The 27,478-nt window shown below is 44.9% G+C and overlaps 2 protein-coding genes across 3 annotated transcripts in view; one reads left to right on the top strand and one right to left on the bottom strand.

The window, feature by feature from the left end:
- LOC142590607 (uncharacterized) overlaps positions 1 to 10,394 on the top strand; it is a 78,729-nt gene extending 68,335 nt beyond the window's left edge. Inside the window, exons 6-7 of the mRNA XM_075702921.1 lie at positions 7,375 to 7,472; positions 10,296 to 10,394. Coding sequence (XP_075559036.1) covers positions 7,375 to 7,472; positions 10,296 to 10,340 — 143 coding nt within the window. The 3' untranslated portion in view covers positions 10,341 to 10,394. The remainder of the gene's footprint in view (positions 1 to 7,374; positions 7,473 to 10,295) is intronic.
- LOC142590608 (phosphoribosyl pyrophosphate synthase-associated protein 2) overlaps positions 266 to 27,478 on the bottom strand; it is a 50,687-nt gene continuing 23,474 nt past the window's right edge. For both annotated transcript variants that reach the window (XM_075702923.1, XM_075702924.1), the window contains 8 exons: positions 25,541 to 25,713; positions 23,413 to 23,528; positions 22,451 to 22,538; positions 21,737 to 21,859; positions 14,972 to 15,042; positions 11,029 to 11,175; positions 10,334 to 10,520; positions 266 to 2,187 (listed from right to left, as the gene is read on the bottom strand). In XM_075702923.1, coding sequence (XP_075559038.1) covers positions 10,362 to 10,520; positions 11,029 to 11,175; positions 14,972 to 15,042; positions 21,737 to 21,859; positions 22,451 to 22,538; positions 23,413 to 23,528; positions 25,541 to 25,713 — 877 coding nt within the window. In that variant the 3' untranslated portion in view covers positions 266 to 2,187; positions 10,334 to 10,361. The remainder of the gene's footprint in view (positions 2,188 to 10,333; positions 10,521 to 11,028; positions 11,176 to 14,971; positions 15,043 to 21,736; positions 21,860 to 22,450; positions 22,539 to 23,412; positions 23,529 to 25,540; positions 25,714 to 27,478) is intronic.

The raw sequence follows: 27,478 nt of genomic DNA, 5'->3' as shown, positions 1-27,478 counted from the left end.
AAAATAGTTGTGCATTGTTTTGTTGAAATTCAAGTTTCGTACAAGGCATCAACATCGAAACAAATGAAGTGGGGGAATAAAGCATGAAGCAGGGAACACAAAATTTTGTTAATCACTAAATTACAGGATTTGCACAGTACCCTTAAAATTGGCCCTCAACATTATTAAAGACCTCTCCTATTAAATAAAACCATTCATGCACAACTTAAAACTGTTTTAAGGTCACTTTTTTGTCTGTGAGCCTTTTCAAGGAAAATGAAGGCAATTAACGAATAGTATGCATTTATTCACAAGAAGACAGCTGCCAACTGCCTACAGGTGCTTTCCCACACCACAAAATGAAAGGTTGGACATCAACAGAAGCTTAGTTGTCAAAACATGTCTAAACAAAGAACCACTGACTACAATGTCTATACACGCTTGGCTATGCATCAATACCAAAACCAACAACACTAAAGCCGTGCACAAGCCCAGTAAAAAACATACTGGCCCCCCATCATTTCAGTTCCAAACACAGGATTCTGAAGCATTGCAGCAGCTCAAAGTAAGAATGCTGCCTAACCAAAATGTTCCTGTTGACCACATTTTGGTAGCTCAAGTGTTTGGCTGTGTGGTTACAGAAGCATATAGTACCAAATCATCTGACCAGCTTCTTGGAATAAGAACAACATTTTACAAGTGACGTAAAAGATTTTACGAAAATATACTGATACGGTGTGCACAGGAATTATCACTGCACTCAAGTACAGTGCTGAACATGGACAAGAGAAAAAACTCTCCGTAAATAGCACATTGCAAAGCAGGCAAAACTTTTCCAAAACACAAAGTTGGCCACAATATCTAAATCCCGCACTCTGTGTTTCTGGTAGATAAAAGTGTGGCAGCACTACTAAAATGCAAAGGTGCTGGATATTTTGTTTACCTCGATGTTGTGCATAAAACTAGGCACTCAAATGCCTTGCATGCTTTGGAAATTATACTGTCTTGGATAGTGCAGATATAAATAGGCCATATTAATGAAATAACTTGGCATGCCCACAATGCAACGTGTTTCATGGTTGGAATGTTGAAAGCAGCACAGAACTCTGACAGAGGGGTAGAGAAACGGACAAGACAAGCACTGCACCAACAACTTTTAAGTTTATGGAAGAGCACACTGCACAGACTATGCGAAAATGAGAAATTGCCAGCCTCAGTTTGCACAGCTATGTTACGATTCTGACTTTCGTGAATATTACATGCTGCTTCAATTAACTTTAGTTGTCAATGCGGCGCTTGTCTTGTTCCTCTGCCCCTCTGTCTGCGTTATCTCGTGCTGCTTTAAACATTCCAATTATGAATACATACCAACTCACCAAACTTTCAGTGCTTTTGATACAAGTTTTACAGACAGAGCAAGTACTGCCACTGAAGAATGCATGCATTAAAACACAAGTGACATCTGAAGTTCAAACGACCTTTTGCAGAACAAGATATTTAGACATCTTGAAAGTGTGCCCATACCCATAACTGTTTATCAGGTTTAAGAAAAATGTAAGGTACCATCTTTGTTAAATTGCCATCGTCAAAAACCTTTCCGCAGTTTGGACAGCAGCTGAAGAACACAGCAACCACGCTGGTTAAGGATAGTCCTAAGAATATGTGAAAAAAAAATTGGAGTTTTTAACAGTTGGTTAACAGTAACTTAAAGCATTTATATGTGTCTGAGGTATTGAACTGATGCAACTTTCAAAATAAGTACAATAGGAGGAAGAATGGTTCCGAACTTTAGCAAAGAATTTGGTCACTTTGAGCTGGTCAGCAGCACCCACATTATGCATTTGTGACATCTTCCATCACAGCACATGATGCACTACTGCTTTGACAAGCAATGGTGAGATCACATCACTTCTGGCTGCTCTGCGTTGAAAGTGCTGTGCACATTTCACAGCTGAACGCAAAGTTGAAGACATCACTTACATCACCAGGAAGAACAATAAAAAAATCGGAACATAATCTTGACAAACGAAATAAAATGTGACGAAAGAAATAAGGCATAAAAATTCAAAAGAGTAACTACTTCTTGGACAAACTTCTTCTCGTACTGTTGAAGCTGGGCTTTACAAACAGTAGTCATGTTGAATCGGGAGATAGTTCGTGGAATGCACCCAATGTGAGTGCTGATGTCTTCTGCACCAGGTATGTCGCCTGAAACGTATCCAAAGCAGTTGCAGTCAGAGAGATATACACTTATTCATTGGATAAGCCAAAGAATACGTTGAATGCATTAGTAAGAAGGATAAGAATGCAGAAGACACTACAGGTTACAGTTGCCATTATCCCTTCCAGCTTCAACCTTGCTATACAGAACAAGTGCCGACATGCATACATTGTCCGTCTAACCACTGTTACAACGTTACTGCTCAGTGCAAGACCTGCCTACATGTATTCCAATGTTCCAGAATGTTGTTGCTGATATTACAGTCGCTGACTGATTTTTCAGACTCCAAAAATTCGGACATGCTCGATTATTTGGTCTGCTTCGCGGCACTGCCATTCTCCCTATAGACCATAATGTATAACAACTGCCGAAAGTTCGGACGCCTTGCAACCTCTCGTCTGATTTTTCAGACACTCCTTGAGCCAACTCGATCGTAAGCACCATGCACCGACTCTGACCGGTGCATGGTTCGACTTGCTGAATGCCATTTTTGTTTTGAACGGAGCCTCCTTGCTGCCCCACGAAGTGGTGCTACAGCAAATCCCCGCTCATCATCATTGTTTCTGCCTGGTTCGTGGCTACAGCAGTTTCAGTTTCAGCTTAGTAAGCCATGTCAAGACAATCCAGCAGCTGATTTGTTTGTTTCTTTGTGCACGACGCTGCGAGTAGGCCACGTTTTTCGTTTGTGCGACTGGCATCGGCGTGACGGCGTGGTGATGTTTGCTTTGTGTGCTGTGTCGAGGTTGCGGTGATGCAACGTGACATACGGAAACATAGCGTCAAGTGTCTAATGGCACCGACAGTGCCCGTGCAGAAAGCACTGGGGAATGCCAGCAAGTGGGTTCCAGGAGCCTAGGATTTGTCTCCTTCCGATGTGCACCCTACTGACGCCGAAAATGTTCTGCCGAGACCTGTGCAGTGGTTCCGGACACCGTCTCATTTGACAGTTTCACATGTCCTCACGCTGCTGTACTGACATGCGCAGAACTCGATGACGGGGAGATCATTCGTCAGGTTTCTGCTGTGCCGCCGGACGATGACTCCGAGTCAAAAGATGACTCACCATGTGCTACGCTGCCGTCGCATGTGGAGCGTGTACAAGCAGTGACTGTGCTTTCAGCTGCCTATAGTGACTGTACGACCCTCTCCAAGATTTAGGCTTATCTGATTGCACGTAAACAGAACAGCGTGCAACGGCGCATTCACGATTCCTTCAAGCCTACTGCCGAGTCCGAATAAGTGCGTGGAAATAAAGGATTTTGTTTTTCTTAATCTGCTTTTTCGGACATCTGTTTATTCGGACATTTCCGCAGTCCCCGTGAGTTCCGAATAAACGGTCGGCAACTGTATAGTGAAATAGTGTTATCTAATCAGATTGTGTGTACAATTCGAATGGTGGTGTTCATTTTCGAACATAAGTGAGCACCAGCTGGAATGTGTGATGAGTCATGTATAAATAGCTGGCGCACTTGACCTGTAGATCAGATTTCAACTACTGATGACTGTGCTCACTGGTGCCACCGTGCATTGTGCATAGGCTTTCTTGTTATGCACGAGTTTGCCCAATAAAAAGTTGCTAACTATTGCTTTTTGGCAGTCAAGTGCATCACGCTCACTACAATGTGACATCAGGTGGAGGTGCTCCTTCGTTGTGTACCAGAGACCACATGCAAGTCAAAGACACGAAGACAATGCTAATGTTACCACGAACCAACGAGCTACAGTCGAAACCCGCAATAACAAAATCGCCGGGGAAAGCAAAACATTTTGCTTTTGCGGGAATTTCGTTAGCGCGAGAATGAGGCAGAAAAGACAGGGAAGGGAATCGGCTTGCAAAAAAAAAAAATTTATTGCCAAAAGTCAGTCAGCTTACTTTGCCGAGCCTTGCCTTGCAGCAATTTTACTGCTCTCGACTCGCACTGCAAGAAGTGGTCCATTGCCACATCGTCGTCATGCTCACCGAAAAATGATCGAATTACATCGAAGGCATTCAACACATCCCGCAGGTTCGCAGTCCTCTCTTGATTTGGTGTCTGGTGGTCGTCGGCGTCGTCGGCACCTTGGCAAACGCTACTTATGATGACTTCATCAGTCATCTCTTTATGGACGACAACACCTTCATCCACACGAACGAACTCATCGATGCTGAGGCCATCCGGAACACCATCTGTCACGGCAGAAAGTTCATCCCATGCGTGGGCCAGCGATGGCGGCACTGCGCCGTCAGCACTGTCAACTAGTGCACCTTCAGGCGAATCTTCTTGCGATGCCACTGGATCAACGCATGAGGCTTGCCGAGTGGCAATGAAGCCGGCATGATTAAAACAATTAGCTATCACGGCTGGCGACGTCGCAACCCATGCGGCGGCCATCAGCTCAAGCGCCATGAACATGTCTACTACGGTGGGACGCTTCAACTGGAGGTTCAGCAGCAGACGCTGAATCAGCCTCTCCTTGTATGCGCACTTGACGCTACGAATGACGCCTTGATCAAGCGGCTGGAGCACGGAAGTGCAGTTCAGTGGAAAAAAAACCAAGCGCACGTTTCCCAGTTCCACGTCATCGACATGATGGGCACTGCAATTGTCCAAAAAAAGGCAGACCGATCTGCCTGCCTTCCGCATGTCCGTATCGAAGGCCTCGAGCCAGCTGCCAAATATGGCCCGGGTCATCCATGCCTTCAGGTTCGCGGTGTACTGTACGGGCAGCCGACGATTTCCCTTGAAGCAGCGGGGCTTCTTACTTCTGCCGATTACAAGCAGTGGCCGTTTATCTGTGCCGTCCATGTTGGTGCACAACAAAATTGTTACACGCCGCTTGCTGTGTTTCCCCCCGCGGCATTTCTGGCCTTTTGAGTCCAGGGTCTTCGATGGCAGCATCTCGTAGAATAAGGCCGTCTCATCTGCGCTGTAAATGTCCAAGGACTAGTACTGGTCCAATACTTCTTTGTTGGTCAGCAGCCACGACGACGTTGTCAAAGGCTCGACGGCTGCTGACTCCCCGGAAATGACTTTGGCCCACTATGTCGTGGCGGGCTTTGAAACGGCTCAAACAGCCAGGGCTAGCCTTAAAATCAGCGTGCCCGAGAATGCATGCGAAGTCCAGCGCTCTCTGCTGAAGAACTCTGCCAGACAGCGGCACTTTGTTGGCATGCTGTTCACAAAACCATGCAAACACCATCTTGTCAACGTCTGGAAAAGCCGCAGCGCTCACCGTTTTGTTTTTTGCGCTCACACCATTTCCGAGCGCGCCGAGAATGGAGGCCTTGTTTTCCATAATTGTCGATATTAAACTGCACGCAATTCCAAATTCTTCGGCGATAACCATTTTCTTCCTGCCCTTTTCAGCTTGGGCAATAATTGCAGCCTTATCCTGCAGTGTCATAAATTTCCTCTTTTTGGCTGGAGGCGGCATCTTAGCAGGCTGTCAAAGCAAATGGTCCGATTGGCACAGAGACACACAATTGACACACTCTAGCACCAACGACACTGAGCACACGACCATGTGCAGCGGTACACAAAGCCCACTGATACTAAAGAGTCATCCGGGTTATCGGAGCCTTCACGTGTAGTAGATGTCGATTTGGCTGCCACGCACGCAGGCGTTTCGCTCTGCATTTAGCACAAGCTGTAATAGCACACAGGATTAAACAAAATGTACTCACTGCGAGATCGCCTATGGTTCTTGCCTTTTTTTATTTGTATCATTTAAATGCTAATTGCATTTTTGGCCCGGACACTGCGCAGTCACCCGTTGCGACGGGCGAACGACCACCATCATCATCATCGCTGTCGTCTGTCACGAGAGGTGGTGCGAGGCTTTTTTTTATTGTAAACAATGATGGCAGCAGCCACGCAAGTGTGCTGCGACGGTAGTTAATGCAATTTAAGTGCACAACGAATGCATTTGAGCAGTTTCCGGACACAACTAGTGTTACATGAGTAGATTATTTGCGGACTGTCGTTTCAGAAAATTTAGTTGATGAGGGATTGCTATAGAAAAAGTTTCGTTGTCGCGAGATAGGAAATGCATTGACTCCTATGGCTGTTCGCCGGGGATCCGAAAATATTTCGTTGCGGCGAGAATTTCGTTCCCTCGGGATTTCGTTACTGCGGGTTTCGACTGTAGCTGCAGGCTACAAGGACCATTGCCCATGTACAGATTTCTAGATGAGCGCTACAATGAGAGCTACAGTGTTGGCAACAGCGATCGTGTTGCGACAACCTAGGGTGCCAAGGACCGTTCGTGGATCATCAATTGGAGACCCAGACAGCTGGCTGGGACATTACAACAGAATCGCTACAGCCTGGGGTTCTTTAATGTGCACCCATAGCATGGTACACAAGCGTTCTCGCATTCCACTCCCATTAAAATAACACCGTAGCTAGAGAGTCACACTGGCAGACAATAATTCAGTGAGTTCCTTTTGTCCTACTAAGGCCGAATAATGGAAGTGCACTACACCAACCATTAAAACTGAAAAAAGGAACAAAAATATCCTTTAAGACCTAAGCAACTCTTGTGTCTTACCTAAAAGGCTGCAAATCACGGGCAATCAAGGCACACAAGAAATATAAGGCAGAGGTTTTTTAAGTGCCTGTCAACAAACCGCAAGTACTGAGCAGGCAGAAGGAATGAATAAAAGACAATGGGTGACATTACAGGGTTCAGTTCAATCTCGTGCAGTGCATCGCATCCTGGTAACAAACAAGTCTCGTGAACACCCGCAGCCGCAGGATTGGTGACAGCTTGCGATGAAACATGCCACAGCATTTGCTTCACCTAACCACATTGCCTCATGGATGGGAGCAATCACCAGGGTGTTGTGCAGCATCACGAGCATGCTCTAACAAAAGCATACCAACTTGTGTTGGACTATTTTGGACTCGTCAATGGCTATCAAGACGATGGCCTTCGTGGTTCCCGAAATCAACAAATCTGAAGTTGTACTGCTGCCATACGGCAAAACGAATGATCCAGATGCTTCAATAATCTGATGACAGGCATGTGTGCGACCACTATCACTAGTGACAATTCTGCATCCTTGAATGCAAGCAGTTTTGAAATAATTTAAATGTCTAAACAACATGTTCTTATTGCTGCAGTTGACTTTTAACGGAAACAATGATTGAAATAATACTGAAATAATTGTTGCATCTACAAATTTTCTCAAGGATGGTCGGATGTGCATCAGTGCTCTAACAACAAGGAGGCCTTGAGATACAGAATTCCTGCTGCAATGTGGGATCTGTGCTGTTACTTTCACAAGAAAGTAAGTACACTTTACTAAGTAAATAATATGTTGACATTATATTTCTGCAACTATAGTCCCGTTCGCTTATAATGAACTGGATGGTTTTGTGAAAAGTGGTCATTGTATCAGTAGTTCGTTATATTTGGACTCAGCCTTCACAATGCACCAACATTAACGACACTGTAGCTAGCGTCAGCAGTTACGATTTGACACCACCTTGGCCCGAAAATAGGATTTTCAGTACTTTCGTTTTTGTTACCGCCACTTTGCATCTAACTACAAGTTCCCATTAAAAATGTTATCTAAAGCGAAATGGACATTGTAGACCCTTCGAAATGGTGCCCACAGCCAGTTCCTACCACCTGCTATTTCTAGACGATGAGTGCATTAGCCGTAATTTTTTCATCAAGAGTGTGATATAGTTTGCTATCAGCATGATGAGTGGATTCTCTATATGATAGTGAAGTTTTCTAGTTGACAGGAGGTGGAAACTACTCCGGCATGCCGGCACCTTGCAGAAGACTTGCCATTACAGTTGCAGCATTGGCCACACGTGCTCCGAGAGCCGCGAAGTTACGTTTTTAAATGTCGTTTCAGCCGAAAAAGTGAGAAGCTTGAAAGGTAGAATGCCACTGCGAGACGTTATTAGCAATAATCTAAACAAAGCATCAACAAACCGTAACCACCGACTCTTTGCAACTTTGTGCGGCAGCAGCGCGTCATGCCACATTCCCCAATTACTTTTTTTACATGCTAGCGTAAACACTGCTGGCAAGGGTGTCCATCGTCATTGCGAGAAGGCCCTTGAGATGTGCACACTTGACAGCTACTGACTCGATGGGTCTTGAAAATGTCTGAATTAGCCGAACATCAAATTATCAAAGGTATCAAGAAAACAGTAAACAAATGCCTACTACATAGGCACACCTTCATTAACTGAATGAATAGGCAAATACAGGTTGTATTTTGAATGAGAGCAGTGTGGAAGCTGCAATTCTCGTCATCTCGTGACTGCAGCACTCGCAGCTCAGCAGCGAAGGCCTCGCGACTTCTTTCCCAGTGCGACCGCAGCTTCATCCGAGACATGCTTTTCACCACCATGCATTATTTTTTCGTCAATGAGCTGGTCAACAGCAAATCGTCCGTCCACGGCAATTTAGGTGGCAGTCTTTATCCTTGACAGCATCCGCCAAGTTTATCGCATTGCACATGCAACCACTGCATTGAGTCGAAAGGAAACTACTGTTTGCTGCCATGGCTGCTGGCCAAGCCGCAGCCGTTACCAACACAATCATGGACTGCAACCACGCAGTTTTGAAGACACGTGGCCAAAACGCACACCGAATCAAAATGAAGCTACTGTTAGATGCAACCAGTGCGGATGAAACCGCAGTCACTATCGAAGCGATCATGGACGGCAACCACGTGGTTTTCTGAAGGCGCGCGGCGGACGCAGTGTTATGCACTGCGGTAAACGCAAGAATAAAGGCTATAAAGGCAGGAACTGGCACGAAGCATTCCGACATTTCTTCCGTTTGCGTACCCTGGTGCCACTTTTGCTTTCTTGTGGTGCTCCGCACTCGCCAGGCTCAGAGAGTTGTCCAAATTAACCGATGTGCGGCCAAATATATCAGAATTAATTAGTTTGATTCCATTAAATAATGCATATGCCTACCAGGACCATATGCATGGACTGGCAGGCCATATGCCTGCCAGTCCAAATTATCAGATTTTCTGAATTAATGAGTGTTCAATTAAAAAGTTTTTTTTTCATCAGCACCTACTTCGTGGTTGTGTTGAGAGACTGGCAGGGTTAGTAGTATTCTCGAAAAATCGCACTATCACTTTCTCGTGATGTAGTACATGGCTCGTTAGATGGTTCGAGCTATATAGCACAAGCAGATAATCAGCTCAGCCGGTTTCACTCGGCCAGCTAACGAGCGCACACTGAAAGCAATATCTCTAAAAGTGACCTTCACGACCAAAAGAATCAAAGTCTCCACATGCTTTACTCTCTGCCTGCCACTATGTAGCAGTTGCATTTATACAGTCAGCTCCAAATTCTTTAATCTGCTAACTAAGATTAGAAAGCTAGTTAATATCTGCTAGAAAAATTTATATTCCACAAGTGCTGTTATATGCTAAAATAATTCATGATTTGATAAAAAAGACCACTGTGCATTAGGTATGCCCTTGTTGCTAAACAAGACTAAGGTGCAGTAGATCTAGCAGAAAATCCTATAAAAATGAAGGAACACCGGAAATGAATCACCTGCGAACAAGGTGATTCATACACACATCATCATCATCATAAGCCTGGTTAAGCCCACTGCAGGGCAAAGGCCTCACCCATACTTCTCCAACTACCCCGGTCATGTACTAATTGTGGCCATGTTGTCCCTGCAAACTTCTTAATCTCATCCACCCACCTAACTTTCTGCCGCCCTCTGCTACGCTTCCCTTCCCTTGGAATACATTCCGTAACTCTCGATGACCATCGGTTATCTTCCCTCCCCATTAAGTGTCCTGCCCATGTCCATTTCTTTTTCTTGATTTCAACTAAGATATCATTAATTCGCGTTTGTTCCGTCACCCAATCTGCTCTTTTCTTATCCCTTAACGTTACACCTATCATTCCTCTTTCCATAGCTCGTTGCGTCGTCCTCAATTAAAGTAGAACCCTTTTCGTAAGCCTCCAGGTTTCCACCCCATACGTGAGTACCGGTAAGACACAGCTGTTATAAACTTTTCTCATGAGGGATAATGGCAACCTGCTGTTCATGATCTGAGAATGCCTGCCAAACGCACCCCAGCCCATTCTTATTCTTCTGATTATTTCAGTCTCATGATCCGGATCCGCAGTCACACACACAACCCACCATCTAAAAACCAGGCTCCTAGGTCTGCTCAGTCCTCGAGTGTGACGTTTCGGAAGAGGTAGGACATGGACTCCTTGTGGTGGATGCGCCGGATGGCTTCGGACAGGAGTACACTGATGTCCACAGTCTTGATCTTGTGGCACTGCATCTTCTGCACTTCGTGTGGAACCGTGTTGGTCACCACCACCTGTACAGGAGGGTGCATACCGCAAATAAGTGGGATTGCTCTGTATTGTCAAAGGTGTCTGTTATATCGTGCATATTACTCAGTACGACAGCAATGGAGGCATTACTCATTCTCTGCGTTTCTTCCATCCTCTTCTTCCTCCCCCTTGGGTGGCTCCAAGCACACGCGCCTTCTCATGACGCTGCTTACCGCAGCGCCATGAGAAGGTGCCTGCTTAGAGCCACCCAAGGGGGAGGAAAAAGAGGATGGAAGAAAGGCAGAGAATGAGTAATGCCTCCATTGCTGTCGTACTGAGTAATATGCACGATATAACAGTTTTCAGTTCTTTGCACAAATTCTTTCCAAGAAGCTCGCATGGGCTTCCTTTGTAGCTTCGTGCTACTCGTGGGTGGACAACAACTCTCCCTTTCATGAAACTTTGGCCAATTTTCAAATTTTCGCAAAAGTTATTTGCTCACTTCCAAGTATTTACAACCGGATGAGTAGACTCTCGACACGAGCGACTGACCTCATCAATTGGAGAGTTTTCGATGAGCTGCGGTGCATCGCTGGAAAGGAGTCCGTGGGTGGCCAGCACGTAGATCTTGTATGCACCACGCTCTTTCAACACTTCGGCAGCCACCACAAAGGACTGCACGTCATCCACCATGTCATCCTGGGCGACAACAAAATGAAGGTGCAATGGCAGTTTAGGCAAGCAACGGCAGGCCTGTAACTTTGTTTCATGTAAACTGTCATAACTAAACTGGTATGCTAGTGATTCCACGCCTGCCTCTCACTGCCTAATAAAAAATTATACTGGTTAACGCTTTCCTGATATTGCCTTCGAAGGGGTGCAGGAGTCACACCGCAAAAGTTTAAAGCAAACCTTACTGTAGCAGATGCTGTGGCTGCCTTTATCCACAACCTGTAATATGGAAATGCCCTGTTACCCTGCATGCTCTCTTATAAGAATCCCTTAGTGGTGTTCTGTATGGCCAGCTGGCCTGCTCGAAGTGTTAGCTACAAACATAAAAGACTATCTTCACGTGCACACACTGCTTTCCTCTTTTTTCCAAGCTTCAACTAGGCAATGGGTGTCGAGAAGAAATACGGCCACCGTGGTGCGCCGAGCCATACGACTCCCTCCTCAGTCCTACAATATCCACTACAGTGGAACACCGCTATAGGAAACTTTAAAAAAAAGCTTATCAGTTTGATATAGGGCATAATTCGATATACGCCTGCTAAAGAATTAAGACGCCAAAAAAGCACGTACCATTTATAAAAGCACTTTACTGATGGAACTTAGTTTCATGCTTAGTTTTGTGTGAAATAGTCCTATATCTTCTTCTGCTTAGCAACTTCACTGCCTGCAATAGCATGCAAGGAGTTGGAGCAGCTGAGGCCACTTTTGCACTACTTGACATCCTATATATCAGGAATCGCTGCTATTTTTTATTTCAGTGCAACCAGAATTTTCGCTATATATTCTCATTGTAGCTACCGTATATATTCACATAATGAATGCACTTTTTTCCTAATATACCAAAGCAAAGTTGGGGGGTGCGTTCATTATGCGGGGTAAATTTCATGGAGACATTTTTGAAACAGTGAAAATTGAGAATTAAGACGGTAATGATTTGGAACATGCATAAGATAACTTATCTTTGCAGTAAAAATACATGTATACCATTTGCAACCGTAAATTCACTCTGCATCACAACCACCAGACCTGTCGTACAGGTCACTGGCCACTTCATCCACATTGTGGCTCCACCAAAGAATAAAAAACCAATGCGTCATCCGAGCATAGTAAGTGCGGCCTAGGCCAATTGCGTGCAGTGAAACTGAATGCACACTCCAAACATCAATCTCCAATCGCGCCCCAGCTCATCCTCGTAGCCGCTTCTGGCCGCCTGCCATTATCGCAAGCATCACATTAAAGCGCGGACCTGTTTTGACAAGCATGCTGTGTGCATCTCTTTCCTCGACCGTCCTGCTCATCGGCATGTCAAAGTTTATCGGTGTCTGATCAGCGTTTCCATTTTGTGAGCAGATAAACTCCTTGTCCCACAGAAGGCATATAACTCGACTTAAGGTCCATCACACACATCGAAACCTAAGGCAGGCGGAAAAGTGAGCCAGAGATACACGAATTCGACACTCCGCCCGATTATGACCACTATGCCGATGAAGTGCCGGCCGCTCCTTCTTCATTTAACTCTCCCTTGCACCGTGCCCGACCGTGCATCCCGCACGCATGCTCTCCCATTACGTCAGCATGAAGTATTTAAACTGCATATGTTGCAGAGTGCCAGATGCATTTTTTTTTCTCTCGAATCTGCAAGCTGCCTTTGCACTGGCACTGGCAGAAAGGATGTGTTAAGGTGGGGGGGTGGGGGGGGGTCACGAGCTTTAGAGACAAAAAAAAAAATAATAATTCCAAAATGGTATTTTCGGAATTTCCAACAATTATTCTACCACTTCACCAAACTTTGCGCATTCTAAATCAATATTTTAGCCCTAATATAAACTTTTGGCACTAGTGTTGGCCAAATATGAGCCATAGTTTTCGCAAAAAAGCGCTTTTTCCACGGCGCGTGACGGGCCCCACAGTTGTTCGGTCGCGCCGACCCGTACATCGTTTGAAAGAGCAGTCTCTCGTCTTCATTTTCCTGCCACCACCGGCCCGCGCATTGGCAGTGAAGAAATCCCGCCTTGAAAAGAAGACCCAATGCATGCTGCAATTGGTCGACAAGAGGCACGTGACCCTCTGCTAGCCACACCATTGGCTAGACTGGCGTCGTCTGCATCATTCTGCAGTTGCTGTGCGCACGCCGTGCGTGCCAGTGAGGTTTCCCACGCTGGCAGCAATGCCGATCGTGACTCCAAAGTTCACTACGAAGTACAAATTTACAAAAAAAGAAAAAAAGGAAGAGGGAGTCGGCGTACAACTTCGAGAAACAACATTCCGCTGCGCCGCTTCCCAATGACATCAATAACAGCCCGCTCCCACAGTCGAGCGACGCTGGAGATCCCAATGGCATGTTGCGCCTAGTCCCCCGAAGCGCTCCTCACAACGGCCGTGTTTCATCGACGTTTTGCCATGACGCTACTATTCTGCAGCCAGAATTTTTGTGGCGTATTGACAGTGAAGCGCAAGGAAAACTTCAAGCATTAGCGTCAATGACTGCTACTGACCGAAAATCGTAACTACTAGATTGTGTTGACGACACTGCTGCCAGGACAAACAAGCTGGCTACGTCTCCTGAGCATGTGTCTGCTGAAAACTTGCAGCGGGTGCTTAGAAGGCATCACTGTAGTGACACTAACCAGACAGGCTACATTCCTGGAGGCTACTAATGCAATAGCACTTGTATATATTCAAATATTTTGTGGTGTTATGTTATAAAAATAAGCTCATGTTTTTTCAACTTTCCTCAGAATGTAATTTTCACTGTTTCTTAAACTTGCCGAAGTGCTATCTTTGTCTTCTGGGCACATAGAACCATAATTTTAACAGCAGCATGTAGCTACATGTATGCACTACACAATGCTAGGAGCAGATTTTTAAATTTCGCTTGTGTAAATTTTAAAATCTGGCTACCAATTAGGCCAGATGATTGCCATGTCTGGATATTGAACTTGAAGCTGCTCTAATATAGCAATACCTGCAATATAAAAAAAGTAGTCCTACAGTTCTACAGTAGTCCTACAGTTCTTACAATTGCTCTGATAAACAATAGGTGATTATCTTTCATTATATCTGGAACCACTCAGTCAATTTAAGGAGTAATTATATTATTGAAATGAGCATGAAAAACTGTCTGGGTGACAATTTTCATTAAATTTAGTTAAAAAAAGAAAGTTTCCGCACACCTCTTCCCCCTTAAGTGTGCTTGCTTTACTAAAACACATGTGCAAGAGTCAAACATTGTAGCCTCTATGAAAGAGGACAGCACAGCCGTTCGATCGTGGGACTGCACAGTAGCAAAGTAGGGGGTGCATTCATTACACAAGTAAATACGGTACATGGTGTTCAGAAATTGTTCAATATACAGGATAATTTGATGTGAACAGGCTCGACTGTAGTTTAGTTTTGTTTTTCGTTCTGTTGTGCAACTCCGTAGAGAGCAACAAGGACATCTGCAATGTTACTGTAGGTGGCTGTAAAAGCCGATTAGTTATAGGTGCGGTCTGTGAGAGGTGGTGTGGAAGGTGACAGCCGTCCTTTCCTACAGCCACCACAGCAGGATAGAGTGACGGGAGAGGAGGAAGGCTGTAGCCAGTGGTTGGGTATTGCTCTCTCTCTCCCTTGGGCACGATACCACACCCAAGAAAATGTGCACAAGAGCCAAAGAAAGCTTAAAAGGCCGTCTTGTTTTGCGAGTTGGTCACAATTCATCTTGGGTACTAGGTGCGAACACACACAGAAACAAGAAAGAAAGCTATTTGCTTTAAATACTCACCACCATGATGGCAATGCGGCCACCAACATCACCCACCACATAGATTGGTGGCTTCTCCTTTGCTGCAGGCACTGCAAGAGAAAAGTAGTAGAAATGAAATTCAATGGTCAAATATTGCACAGAAATAGTAGTTCACTTCTTGAATCACATGAATAGCTCTTGTAACAGTGCATAAATGAGTGGTGCCACTGATGCACTGAGATGTGAAGCAATTTTTGGAGCAACAAAATGCTCATTTTGGAGCAGTTTGGAGCAAATAAAGAATGCGAACTGCTGGACTATTTCGAACAGTTAAACTTGACAATTAAACTCGACATGCATTATTCAAGAAGGTATTTGCTCGTTGTAAAACAAGGTTGCTCTACCTCTAAATACAAAAACAGGGAAATTAAATGAAGACAACAAATATGTTCACACAGCGTCCTGTAATTAGAGTCGAATCTCGTCAATTCGAACACACTTAATTTGAACTTTCGGTTTATTTGAACTGATGTTGTGGTCCCGTCAAAGTTGTGTATCCTAATGGGCAAGAACGCCTGGTAATTCGAACGCGCAAGCATTTGTGATGGTTAATTCAAACATACTGCACTCCGACAATGCTCTCAGCAGCGTACCAAATCACGCGGCGGCACCTCCGACCAGCATTCCACTGACCCTGCCATAGAGAAAAAGCTTAGGAGAGACCCCTCAACACCGTGCGCCAAGAATAAAAAAAAAAAAAAACTTGGCGGAAATTTGTGGGCAGTCATGTGCAGGCGAGCATCACTGATTGCTTCTCTTAGTGAAGAGTGTCCTGTGCAGTTAACAAGCAATTTTTCAGACTTCCAATAATTCCGATGCATTCGCGGCACAATCACGTACGCCATAGAGTTGAATTTAAGAACGTCTACAATTTTGGACGAAAAAAACTTTCGGCATCCGATTTCCCGGACTTTTTGCCATGACCGCAGGTCCGAAACGGCATTAATCGAAGCCACCACCAGCGCCATTTTGATTATCTCCCTGCCTCAAGCCGACGTTCTCGCACATAGATCAGCAGGCAGCCATAGCCGCACTGTGGCAACGCTGGGCCTAGCTGCTTCGACATTCGCTACCAAGCTTCTTGCTGTTCAGTGCCATATTTCTCATTGAAACAATTCGCTGCTGTTAGCAATGGCACCGACTCCTCCTTTGTAATCATCACGTTTGGCTTTGGAGCACGGAAGTATGGCACGTTGCATAATGCCATTTCCTGAAAGTCAGATTTCACGTAACACATCTGTGTTTCACGGTGAAGCATACGAAAAGGTGGAAGTGGCAATTTATGAAACATGGTATGTTTCTTTTAATTATACACGCGTGCACCCGCCGTCTCCTATCACAGTACAAGCATCGATCCACCTAACAAGTATACTAGCAGGCCTTTAGAGCCATTTCAGACGTGCCTGTGGTGATTTGAGCACTTGGGGGCAGTAAAAGGCATGCGTTCATTTTAACGTGATAGTATTGAGGAGCCCAAGTCGCAGAAAAGCTGGCGTCCGGCTTCAGGCATCGCATCAGCAAAAAGATTTTTGAAACATGTATATCCAGGCCTTCTATATTGTTACGTAGGAAGGGATACAAGCAGTTGACTGAAATAATTGAATTTCGCAAGCTAAAATACGGACAAAAATCGTAAACTATGACTTGCACACAACCTGCAGACATGATAGCTCTTGGATTGTAATTGGACTATATACGAGAAAAAATAATTATGTTGTGCGAAAACTAAAAAAATTCCCTTCACACACACAAACTGGCCGCGGCGTCTGTTATATTGTGCGCGCCTGCATGTTGGGTGTGTTGGGGGCCACAAAGTGGTCGGCTCGGTTTCTTGCATTAACTCCAGCTGGTGCTCGTCTCCGCCGCATCACGGCCCACGCAAGAAGCTGTGGTTCCACCACAAAGCTTGCCTTCGTGCATAGCGTTCATGGCAAGCGTTTCCAGATGAACATTACGATTACATATGCTCCAGTTGCCGGGAAGCGCGAGAAGCAGTCAGGGACCTTTGAATGCTATCGCATTTTCTCGGACTGCCCAATTTTTCGTACACTTTCGCGGCCATTCAATTAGCTTCCTTTAATTTGAACTTCTTTTAACTCTGACACATTTTCGGGCCCCTTCGAATTTGAATTATCCGAGATTTGACTGTAGTTTATTTCAAATTATGTGAAGCTACTCAAGCATTGCCTTTTGCATGCTATGAATTATTTATTAAGAGCTGCCACCTTAGCCATGTTTTCAGCAAGGCTAGAGCTAGCATCAGTCACGAGACACGTAGCTAGGCTCATGTCATCAGTGCTCTTCTGAGCCATGGGTCAGCCTTGATGAGCCCCTCTTAACACTCAAGCATTGCTTTAGACACCATGTGCTTTCCAATGATGTGTTTTTCCTTGTAATGCTGCAGCCTATGCTCAGCAACTGTCGGATTGTTGTCGGTGAGAGGCCCAGAAGCCGCAACACTGTCGTTGGTGCTAACAAAATTACGAAAGGAGATAAAAGAAGTGGCATCATCTGTTAAATTTCTTATGTTTTCAAGGTTTTACTTACCACCACTACGCGCTTTAGGTGGCACCGGTTGGGGTCAGTGAGGGTCGAATTAACCGAAGTGGCATGCTTTCGTATTCAAACTTAACAAGTTTTCTTTTCATGACAATGTGTAGTTTCTTGCCGGGACTTGTCAGGGTGTTCGAAACATCTGAGGTGAAATGAACAGGAGCAGACTGCATCGAACAGCTGTAACATCGTCTTGGAAACCCCATGGAGAAGTATAACACTGTACAACACGTGTGTCGAACGTTCCCTGCCATCAAACGCCGTGCTGTGGCCCAGCAAGTGTGCTCCTAGTGGGTACGCAATCACTTCTCGCGTCGTTGGACATATAGAATGCCGACGAAATCCAAACGGCACTGTTTTGGCAGATGCTTTCAAACAAGACACTGAATATTAAGGACAGTACATGTCATGGAGTAAAAATTAATGCGAGTGTTTCAGTTTCGCTGACTGCAAATATGGATGGCTCATGGAAACTGCGCCTGTTCATTAGCAAGAACACATTGGCACAATGCTTGAAGAAAGCGAAAGGCCACCCAGTCCAATAAACGTTGTACAAGGAAGTTTGAATGGCATCTTTTCACCGAGTGGCTCCTTGACCATTCAGTGAAGCAGCCACTTCGTGAAAAGATTGAACGCTATCCACACTTTCTTGTGGAACATCTATTGGACTGGGAGGCCTCTCGCGCAGTCACTTTTCACGTTACCATTTGAAAGCAGGAGCCAAGAGCGGTGTGGTTTGAGACATGAAAAAGCAGACTCGATGGACTCAATAAACAGAGTCCATTCAGCACTGAACAAGACAACAGGGGCACGATCGGAGATATTTTGTTCGATACGCGTTCTGTTCAGTTGCTGCAACGTCACAAAGTTGCAGTATGCAAAATTTGTGACAGCGGGGCGGAGAGAGCAGCCAATCAGGAAGCGGTGACCTCCTCGGAAGTTTACTTCCGTCGTTTGTCGTCTGCTTGCAGACAGTATACTACAAAACAAAATGTTTTTCGTCTTCTAAATGAATAAAATCTTTATTTAAAAAAAAATATTTCTTCTTCTCAAGCCCAAACACGTTTTCAAATAGTAGTACGTGTGACTACTGCAATTTATAACTATTAGTTTCTTTGCGTCGTCCCTAGGTGGCGTCGCGCACAGCGAGAAGAAAAAAGAAAAAGAAACGATGGGAAGAGTGGCGCACTTTTCAAGAGGCAGCGACAACATTCCAGTGGCTCGCTGGCACAGATGATGGGGTCGATTTCTCTGTACAGCCAACGAATTATTTGTTTTGAGAAACAAAAACGACGCCGGAATTCACTTTCTGCCATTTCTTCAAACGCGTTTCGCACCGCCACCCACTCTCCTCCTTCCTCTAGAAACGCCAGCGCAACAACCTAAGTTCCCAACGGAAGCGTCATTTTCTCGAATTAAACTATGGATTGGATTCAAACGTGCCAAGCCGCAGCCGCCTGTTTCATCCAATCCAATCCACCAGACGTGCCATGCTAAACCGTATGATCGCTCCAAACTTCCCAGCTCCTGTCGGGTTCGGCGCCTAGCAGACAAAATGCTCGGTGGGAGGATGATTGACAGGAGCGAATCGTCATTTTGACGTCGCCAAAAACGTGGCCGCGCCCCGCGGCTGGCGATGTCGGCGCGGAGTAGGCCAATTGCGCGCGCCGGTAACAGAACGAACGCGCCGAACAACCATCTCCGATCGCACCCCAGGAAAGAGCATTAACCCCCCTGTGCTTCAGAGAGAAGCGCACAACTGGAAAACTTGCTTGTTTGGCAGCATTCAATGACAATGGTCATTGTCATGGCCTTCAAAGTTCAATCACATTCAAAGTTCAATGTGACCACCACCTCTGCTTTCGATGACATCACGAGTCTCCCTTTTCACGTCTGAAGCAGCACATCATACGCATTTTGAACAGGTCATATAAAAGGTGCTATAATGAATTACTATTTGTGTTGCTTCCGAGGAGCTGAAGGCTTCGCATCGTAATTGTGGAGTTGACAGATGCTCAATTTTTTTTAACAGCAGGGCACAAAGTTCTCATTTCAGTATTTATTTAATCATTCCTCTTCATGGGATTCAGTTTTAAGATATGACCTATGCTGGTACCCAACTTTTGATTTTGCTATTCAACTGCACCCTCAGAAACACTAAAACCAGGTGCCCAGTGTTGGCCTTGGACAGGCCAAGAATGTGCTGAGCCCCCACGTCGGACCTGTATTCTGTGCTGCACTGTATATCTAATTCCACCGAGGAGGTGCTGAATTTTCATAAAATTTCTCGCGTTTGAATAAAAGTACAATAAGGGTTGCAACAGCTGCAATAGCATTTGGAGCAACTCTTGGAGCAGGGAAGTCAATTTGGAGCAGGTTACGGGGAAAGAAAACTAGTTCTTGGAGCACTAAATTACGAATTTGGAGCAGTTTTTAACAGGCATAAAGTTACGCAGAAACCACTGGCGATGATTGTCAATGTAAGCCCAAACGAACAAGCAAGCGACCAATTCATTTTATACCCGAGGCGCAAGCTCCTTACCTTTTCACTAACATAAAGTAAAAGCTCATTAATTCACGACTCATTAATTCAAAGTAGCTGCCGCAGTCTGTTCAACAATATATTGAAAGCAATATGTAACGCATCCCACTAATTCACATTAGAATCTGCACCACCACTGATAATTCGAACTCTGCGTCATTGTGGACGGAAAGAGTGCTAGTGCGCAGGGAGACATTGATGCCGCTGGTGCTGCCGCGCGGACTATGCAGCTTTGCTCTTTCCATCTACAGCGTTTTGTTTAGGCCTGATGACTGCAGGGAGACTCGTTAGTGCCTGGCCAGGTACAGGCAACCCCTCTGTTGCATGTCGCTTCTATCCCTCTCTCACAACTGTCAAGATAAAAATGCAGACACAGTGCTGCACTTCTTTCTCCTTTTTATTTATTTTTTACATGTTACATATTGGAGGCAATGTGCTTTCTCTACGAGGTGCTCTGCCCAGAAGCGGCACCAGGTAATGTCTAAAACATGGCGGCCATGATGTTTATCGGCGCTTGCACTACCAAAAAGCATAGCCTTTGAGATTCGTGGTTGTTACCTAAAGGAAAGCACCACTGGAATACGTGTTTGGACACCACTTGTATGTATAGTGGAACTCGGCAGCATGCAGCCAGTGCAGCTACAAAAGTACAACGGAGACCAACGTCGCAGCAGGTTGTGGTGCATTTTGCGAGTGCATTTTAGAGTGCAGCTCTCGTTCCTGTGGCGAGCGTTGGTGGCCCTCCTCCTCACCTACCTTCATTTCACTCGTGTTCGCCTCATTGTTGGCGCTGAGCCGTGTTCCCTCAAGGGCTGCAGAAGATAGCACTAACCTTTCATTTCTCAACACGAACCATCTCTCTCAGCGGTACAAAGCGCGTCACTTGTGGCCAGTCACGCTACACTGCTTGCGCTGCACAAGCCGAAATGCTGTCCTCTCTATACTTCGACGCGTGCGCTGTCGGTTGCTCTCTTCAGAACATGCGCAGAATGAACCCCAACTCGCGCACCACTCTGAACGACTGTCTGTGACCGTCGGTGAAGCGGTGTGGGCACCTTTTTTTCTCCACGCCACACATTGTGGGTCGGCGCAGACGGCGTGACGAGCGCGCGGACGGTGAAAAAGCCATCTCGACATTCGGCACGTCGCATTGCGTTGGCCACATCCGATTACATTGGCTGCGCCACTGCATCGAACTATAGAAATTGTTCCCACCAACGTGACTTAGTGTGAGCACGCACACGCTACGTCGGACTATTCGAATTTTGTATAATTAGAATTTTCGTAGCATCCTCCCAGAATTCGAATTAACGAGCTTTTACTGTATACGCATTTGTCATTTATAAGAATGGGCAATGTCGTCTTTGCTTTCTTTATCATCACTTCAGGTAGAAAAATAGACAACACTGTCATCATCCTCTTCAATTGAAGCACAAAACCCCTTTGTTGCTTTCACTGTTGCTAGTGTTTCAGAGTCAAATGGCAGCTTTCTGCTGCGTGCGTGACCCATGTGCAAGCTGTCAATGAAAGATGCCTTGAAAGACAGAGCAATGTTTACCAATATAGTGTTGACGAGCTAGGCTTGTTGTAGTACAGCCCAGGACTGCACCTAAATGTAACGAAAGGGCGGCCTCGGCCATGGTGCCTACCAGGCATGATGTCGAGGCCAACCTCCATGGTGCGCCCAGACATGAGAACTGTCGGAGGAGAGTAACGACCATCGACCATGTCCGACTCTGACTCCTTCTGCTCGCCGTGGATCACCGCAATGCCTGTGCAAGAAAAGAAAACACAAGAGACCACTCGCAAATTGCTACACGGAAATGTTTTGCTTATAGTTTCAGGGAGTTTGCACAGGAAGTAAAGGTTTTGTGCTCTGGAAAATAAGGATGACGATGTGCACGGTTTAGCAATGCAAGGGCCAGGTGTGGTCAAAGAGAGCCAAGAAAGAGATCATGCACTGTCAATGACGGAACAGAGGTTTGAAAACATATGTATACATTTGCAAAATAGGAAAGGGAGGGCAAGGAGCAGGCTGGCAACTGCCACCGGAAGAGGTGCAACGCCTGCCTACTCTTCAGAAGGGGGGGGGGGGGGGGAGGCACACAACATGTACACTGACAAGACCTGCAGTCCTTGTTTACACATTTCACCAAAGCAGCAAACTGTGATAAAGCAAGATGAGAAACAGTGAAATCTGCTAAGTGTTTTTTGAATGCCCAGAAAGTGCACTGAAAATTTCATGCAAGATCCACTATCTACTAAAAGCATTTTGCTTTCCATTAGGCAAGCCAAATATTCACTAGGGTTGCAGCACTGCTTGCATGGCATTCGAAGCGCAGCACCTCTGTGCCCCAACTCACCTAGTCGCAGGCGCTCAGCGTAAGATGTGGCCTTGTTTGCAGTGGATGGATTCCGAGCAACAATGACTGCATTTCTGTAGTCTGGGATCTGAAACATTGATATTTTTCTTCCGTGAGGAACCGCAGCCTCTGCATTCCCATTCAATGCCATACTCCGACACCAATGGTGCTAAATTGATGGGATAATGCCTTTTGCAATGTCTACTTATACATGAGGTCAACTGAGAGAGCCCAATCATGAGACCGATTGCGAGGATCAACTACTAGTGTGACAAACCAACAGCCATATTTTCCATGCCAAACACCAGTGCAATATGCACTTGAGGCTGTATATCGTAAGGATTGTTTTGATGCCAATAGCACTCTTGACATTCCCTGACCAGTTTTTGTTCCGGGTGTCTGGCTAGAAAATATGATCCGATCCCGAAGGTAGTGCAGTTTAAAAGAGTTTCAGCCGGAACTCATCTACAACGGCTAAGTATGCGAACAGCATTCTTTACATCAAAAATGCATTTATTATTGCCCGTAGCACTCTTGGCACTGCCAGACCAGTTTTCCTTTAGGCTATGCAACCATTTCCATGAAGCTCCCAACATGATCTAGAACTGCATATTCAGCACACAAGTCTCATTAATGCGCTGCCATAGCACTTCTACGTACATAGTGTACATAGAACAACAAACACTCATTCAAGGTACAACAAGCTCATCTTCAGCTCAAAAGAATACTAATCACATTCTCGCATAGATGAGTTCTGCCCAAATTCTTCTACGATTCTACATTTGCTTTTCACCCAGAAATGATGAGGTGCTTGATGCGTAGTGCAAGCAAGAATGCAAGAGTTTGCTTAACTGCACTGCTCTGCAGCTGCAATGCAGCACGGACTTTCTTTCTACTTGACCAAAATTCACTGTTGGGGGAGTTAATTTCGATGTCAGTAATTCAAAGAAAGGCCTACGCACGCATTCGGTGATGTACTGCAGCAGGAAGGGCGAGGCTCGCAAGTTGTCCACGGGGATGTCGAAGAACCCCTGCACCTCCTTTTGGTGAAGATCCATGGTGATGATGTGCGTCAGACCTGTGGCATGAAAACGAGACATCACACATTGCAGGAACAGGAGGGGGAAGAAGGTGGGGGGGAGTTGCGACAAGGAAACACTAAACCCTTTTACTCTAACAGCAAAGCCAGTTCGAATTTCTCATACCTCACTTATGCACATCCAGTTCTAGCAGAAACACAGTAATTTCAGTATTCTTAGTGTCGGAGAAAGCCAGATGGTAGCACAGAATTGAGCCCAGTATATAGTAGATGTTCTTTCTTATGACAAAAATTTTTTTAATCTAGTGTAGCAGATATTAGCATTCCACTTCTTCAATAGGGTTAATTTGACAGTAGGAGATTGTAGATAAATGTTAGCGCAGAATAGACAAAATCCCGCTAATTTCCTTTTAATTTTTGCCTTTAGGGCGCATGACGCAATGACAATTGAAGGCCATCAACAAGCAGGACATAATGAAGTGGAACCAGTTCTATAACTAGTAGCAGTTTCCTGATACTACATGAAATCAAAGTGTGTGGCAAATTGCATTGGTGTCATAGTAAGGCTGCTGCAGTACATATGTGACAAATGCTTGATCAATGACCTGCAGTAGGGCTGTAAGGTACTGTAAATACTAATAATAAGACAAATAATGTGCACTAGTGGCAGTCAAATCTCTTATCTAAAACCGCACTCCTCCGCAACGTTACAGATGTACAAGGGTGCACATGCCACTTTCATTTTAATGCATTTATGAATAAGACACACATTAATCACAGCTCTAAATGCTAGGCACTGCAAAGTGTAAGTTCTCAGCTTGCCCCATTCAGTCAGTTGTTCCAAAACATAGTTGGTACGAAAAAAAAAAAGAAGCCAGCTGAAGGCATCACAAAAGATTGTCCCACAAGTTCTCGTAGATGTGCTGCTCCTTTGATGGAGGGTGGTCTGTTGCTCTAGTGTTAGATGATGCCCTTAGCATGAGCAGTGAGCTAGTTGGAAATTTCTGTTGGCGAGAATAATGGCATTTACTGGCATCGTGCACGTTTGTTATGGTATGTTGATGCTGTTTTACATTACTTGATACAAGTGCAGTGAAAGACTAAAGAATATACGCAACATTTTGTTATCCCTTGGAAAGAGGCCAGCACAGACCCACTGAATACTAAAAGAGGCATTTCTGATGAAGCCACAGGCTAAAGACCCAAGTGGAAGTGGGTCAACGAATCAAATCATAGGAGAATGTCCATGGAGGATAATAAAGGCCACAGATGCCCCTGAATTGTGATAAACCGATGCAAAAATGGTAAGTTCACGAAAAGACTCATGACAATCACTGCTCACTGATCCTAAAGCTTTCTAAATATTCGTTTGTCACAAGTGACGTACCGCTTTCGACTGAATAATGGGGAACCTGCCACATTGAAGCAAAATGTGTGACACCATCTCCTCCCATCTGAACAAAAGCATTGAGTGCAAGTGCAGACAAAAAGAAAAGATAAAAATAGATGCGGCGTACATGAAGACGGAAATGCCAAAAGACAGGCACGTGCACCAGCTGGTCAAGGTGGCCAATGTGAAACAGCATCAACATACCATCACAAAAGCGAATGACGTGAATTAATTGCCTTTATCCTTGTATAATACCAAAATCTCAAGCTTCCTTGTTACTCAAACCAGAGACGGCCTCTAGCAGTACAGCAATATACCACACTTCTTTGAGAAAGGGCACCAACCTTTAGAGGACCCCTCATTAAGTTTTCAGAGCTGGAACTATCTTTACAAAGGAAGGACATCAAATTTATGCGATTGCATGACCAACTTTCCTTCACTCATTTTTTACATAAAGTCATACTATACGACCAACACAGAATTGAAGATTTGAACTATGCATTAGGATTCTCTGGTGAGCAGCAAAGCTCGGCAAACTTGACATGGTAGCGTGTGAACCCTTATCAAATCTAGCCCTTGCCAGCAACAAACGAGGTGAGATTATGCTCAGTAGTGACTACAAATACACAAGAAGTTGAAAATGCTAACGAACGAGACGCACCGGCCTTGACGAGCATCTGCGCGAGCAGCTTGGAGACGATGCATCCTCGCTTGCGCATCTTGCTCTGCTTGCCGTACGGCAGGTAGGGGATGACGCCCACAATCTTGCGGGCACAGGACGTCTTGCAGCAGTAGGCCATGATGAGCATCTCCATGATGCTGTTGTTGACGTCCCTGCGTGGGGGGGGAGAGGCAAAATGAAACAGGGTTCGTATAACAGGACACCAGTTTAAAAGCCTTTTATTATTCACTATATAAAGACACTCAAACGAAAGTCTGCTGTGCAACCAAACCAGCAATAGCTAGCCAGACGACAACAAAGAACAGGATAGTGAAAAAGTGACAACAGCACTAATTGTCTGGCAGCTGTGCTATTGACAGTTACAAAGAAAGGCAAATGTTACGAGGACTTAAAACTGTTCATTATTTTCCCATGTACCGCATTTCTGTAGGGTTACAGCTTGAAAAAAAAAAATGCGAGCCTTAAAAACAAATTAAAATGCCGTGCTGCCCATTAATTACTTATGTCAACCCAGTTACAGCCTGGACTTCAAAATGATAAGTATTCGGCAAAACCTTTGAAATGTACAAAATGGTATCAGAAGGACCCTAACAATGCATCAGTGCACCATCTATCAGCTTTTCAGTGAAGGAGATCGTGTTTATGTAGTCTAGGCTGTAACCATGACGTAGCAAAGTTATGCAGGCACGAGTAATAGTGGAGTTGCGTTGCCTATTTGTTTTTATTTGCTTTTTGTTTCTTTGTTATTCTACCCATGCTACAAACCTCTAAAAAATGAAACATCAGATAGTAAGAAATGGTTGTAAGTGTTCGCTTGTCTCGTTCATGCCAGTTTTGTAGCATCCCTGTTCAGTATCGCATGACAACAGTTCAGTTAGTTGCCAGTTAACCATATGGCATAATCAATCGAACTCAAGGGGAAATTTCTGTGGCAATAAAAAGAAAGCTACAATGGTGAAGCTTCTGTGCACACATTACTAGTGAAGTCTGACAGCACTTTATGTTTCAGTTTCTCAAAGCAGCTAATGATTCAGGGTAGCTTTCTACTCGCAACGATTTCACGTCTGGCAGAACGTGGCATGCCGAAGTGAGAAAATTGCGAATCGTTTCAAACAGACTTTAGATCATGACTCTGAAATTGGCAATGATATAGCAGACAGGCATTCCACCTCCACTGCCAGAGCAATGCTTACCGTTCCACACTCTTCTTAATGGGCCACACAGAGAAAGCAAGAACACAACATTTTACAGTTTTTGAATTAAGATGGCGCACACTTCAGAAACTACTAGTTGAAATCAATAAGTTCTGCCTTCCCTTGTTTATGAAAGAGCTGTCATCTTTCAGCTCTGGGGTGACAGAAGAGATCTCCAAAGTGATATTCCCATAAAGAGAGCAATGTAGCAAGTACCTATAAAACTTGCAAATACAGTAGTTGAACAAAAACAAGAAATTTTGAATTTTCGGTCTTCTGAGCTAAACTGCTGAAAAAGTTGACACTGAGTTATGCATGGCAGCTAGACTTGTGCAAAAGCACCTAGAACACTCACTGCCATGTTTTGTTATTCACACGGCTTAGACTACCCATCGCGCACCCAACTCACATATTTCAAGAACATACTCCGTACAAGGAAACCACATACATCAACTAGTATGTGAAAGTGTGCGTGCTGGTGAGATGTTTAATGATAACTGGAGAGGGTAGCCGGGCAAAGCCTTGGAGTGCCACTGCATGTTGAATACCTTATATGCGATCAAAGAAGGAAAAAGAAAATGTATAGACACCCACTTGCACTCGAACTCGGAAATCTAGGCAACAGTCAGGGCTTGATGGCACCGCAAATAAATAAAATATTGTCCATTTCTGTTGTCTTGGCGGTATCAGCACACACCCTTTTCTGAAAATATTGAAAATAATA

The sequence above is a fragment of the Dermacentor variabilis genome, chromosome 8 (genome assembly GCF_050947875.1).
Source record: "Dermacentor variabilis isolate Ectoservices chromosome 8, ASM5094787v1, whole genome shotgun sequence".
NCBI lineage: Eukaryota > Metazoa > Arthropoda > Arachnida > Ixodida > Ixodidae > Dermacentor > Dermacentor variabilis.
Note: the sequence above shows the minus strand (reverse complement) of the source record. Positions and strands in the feature narration are given on the sequence as shown.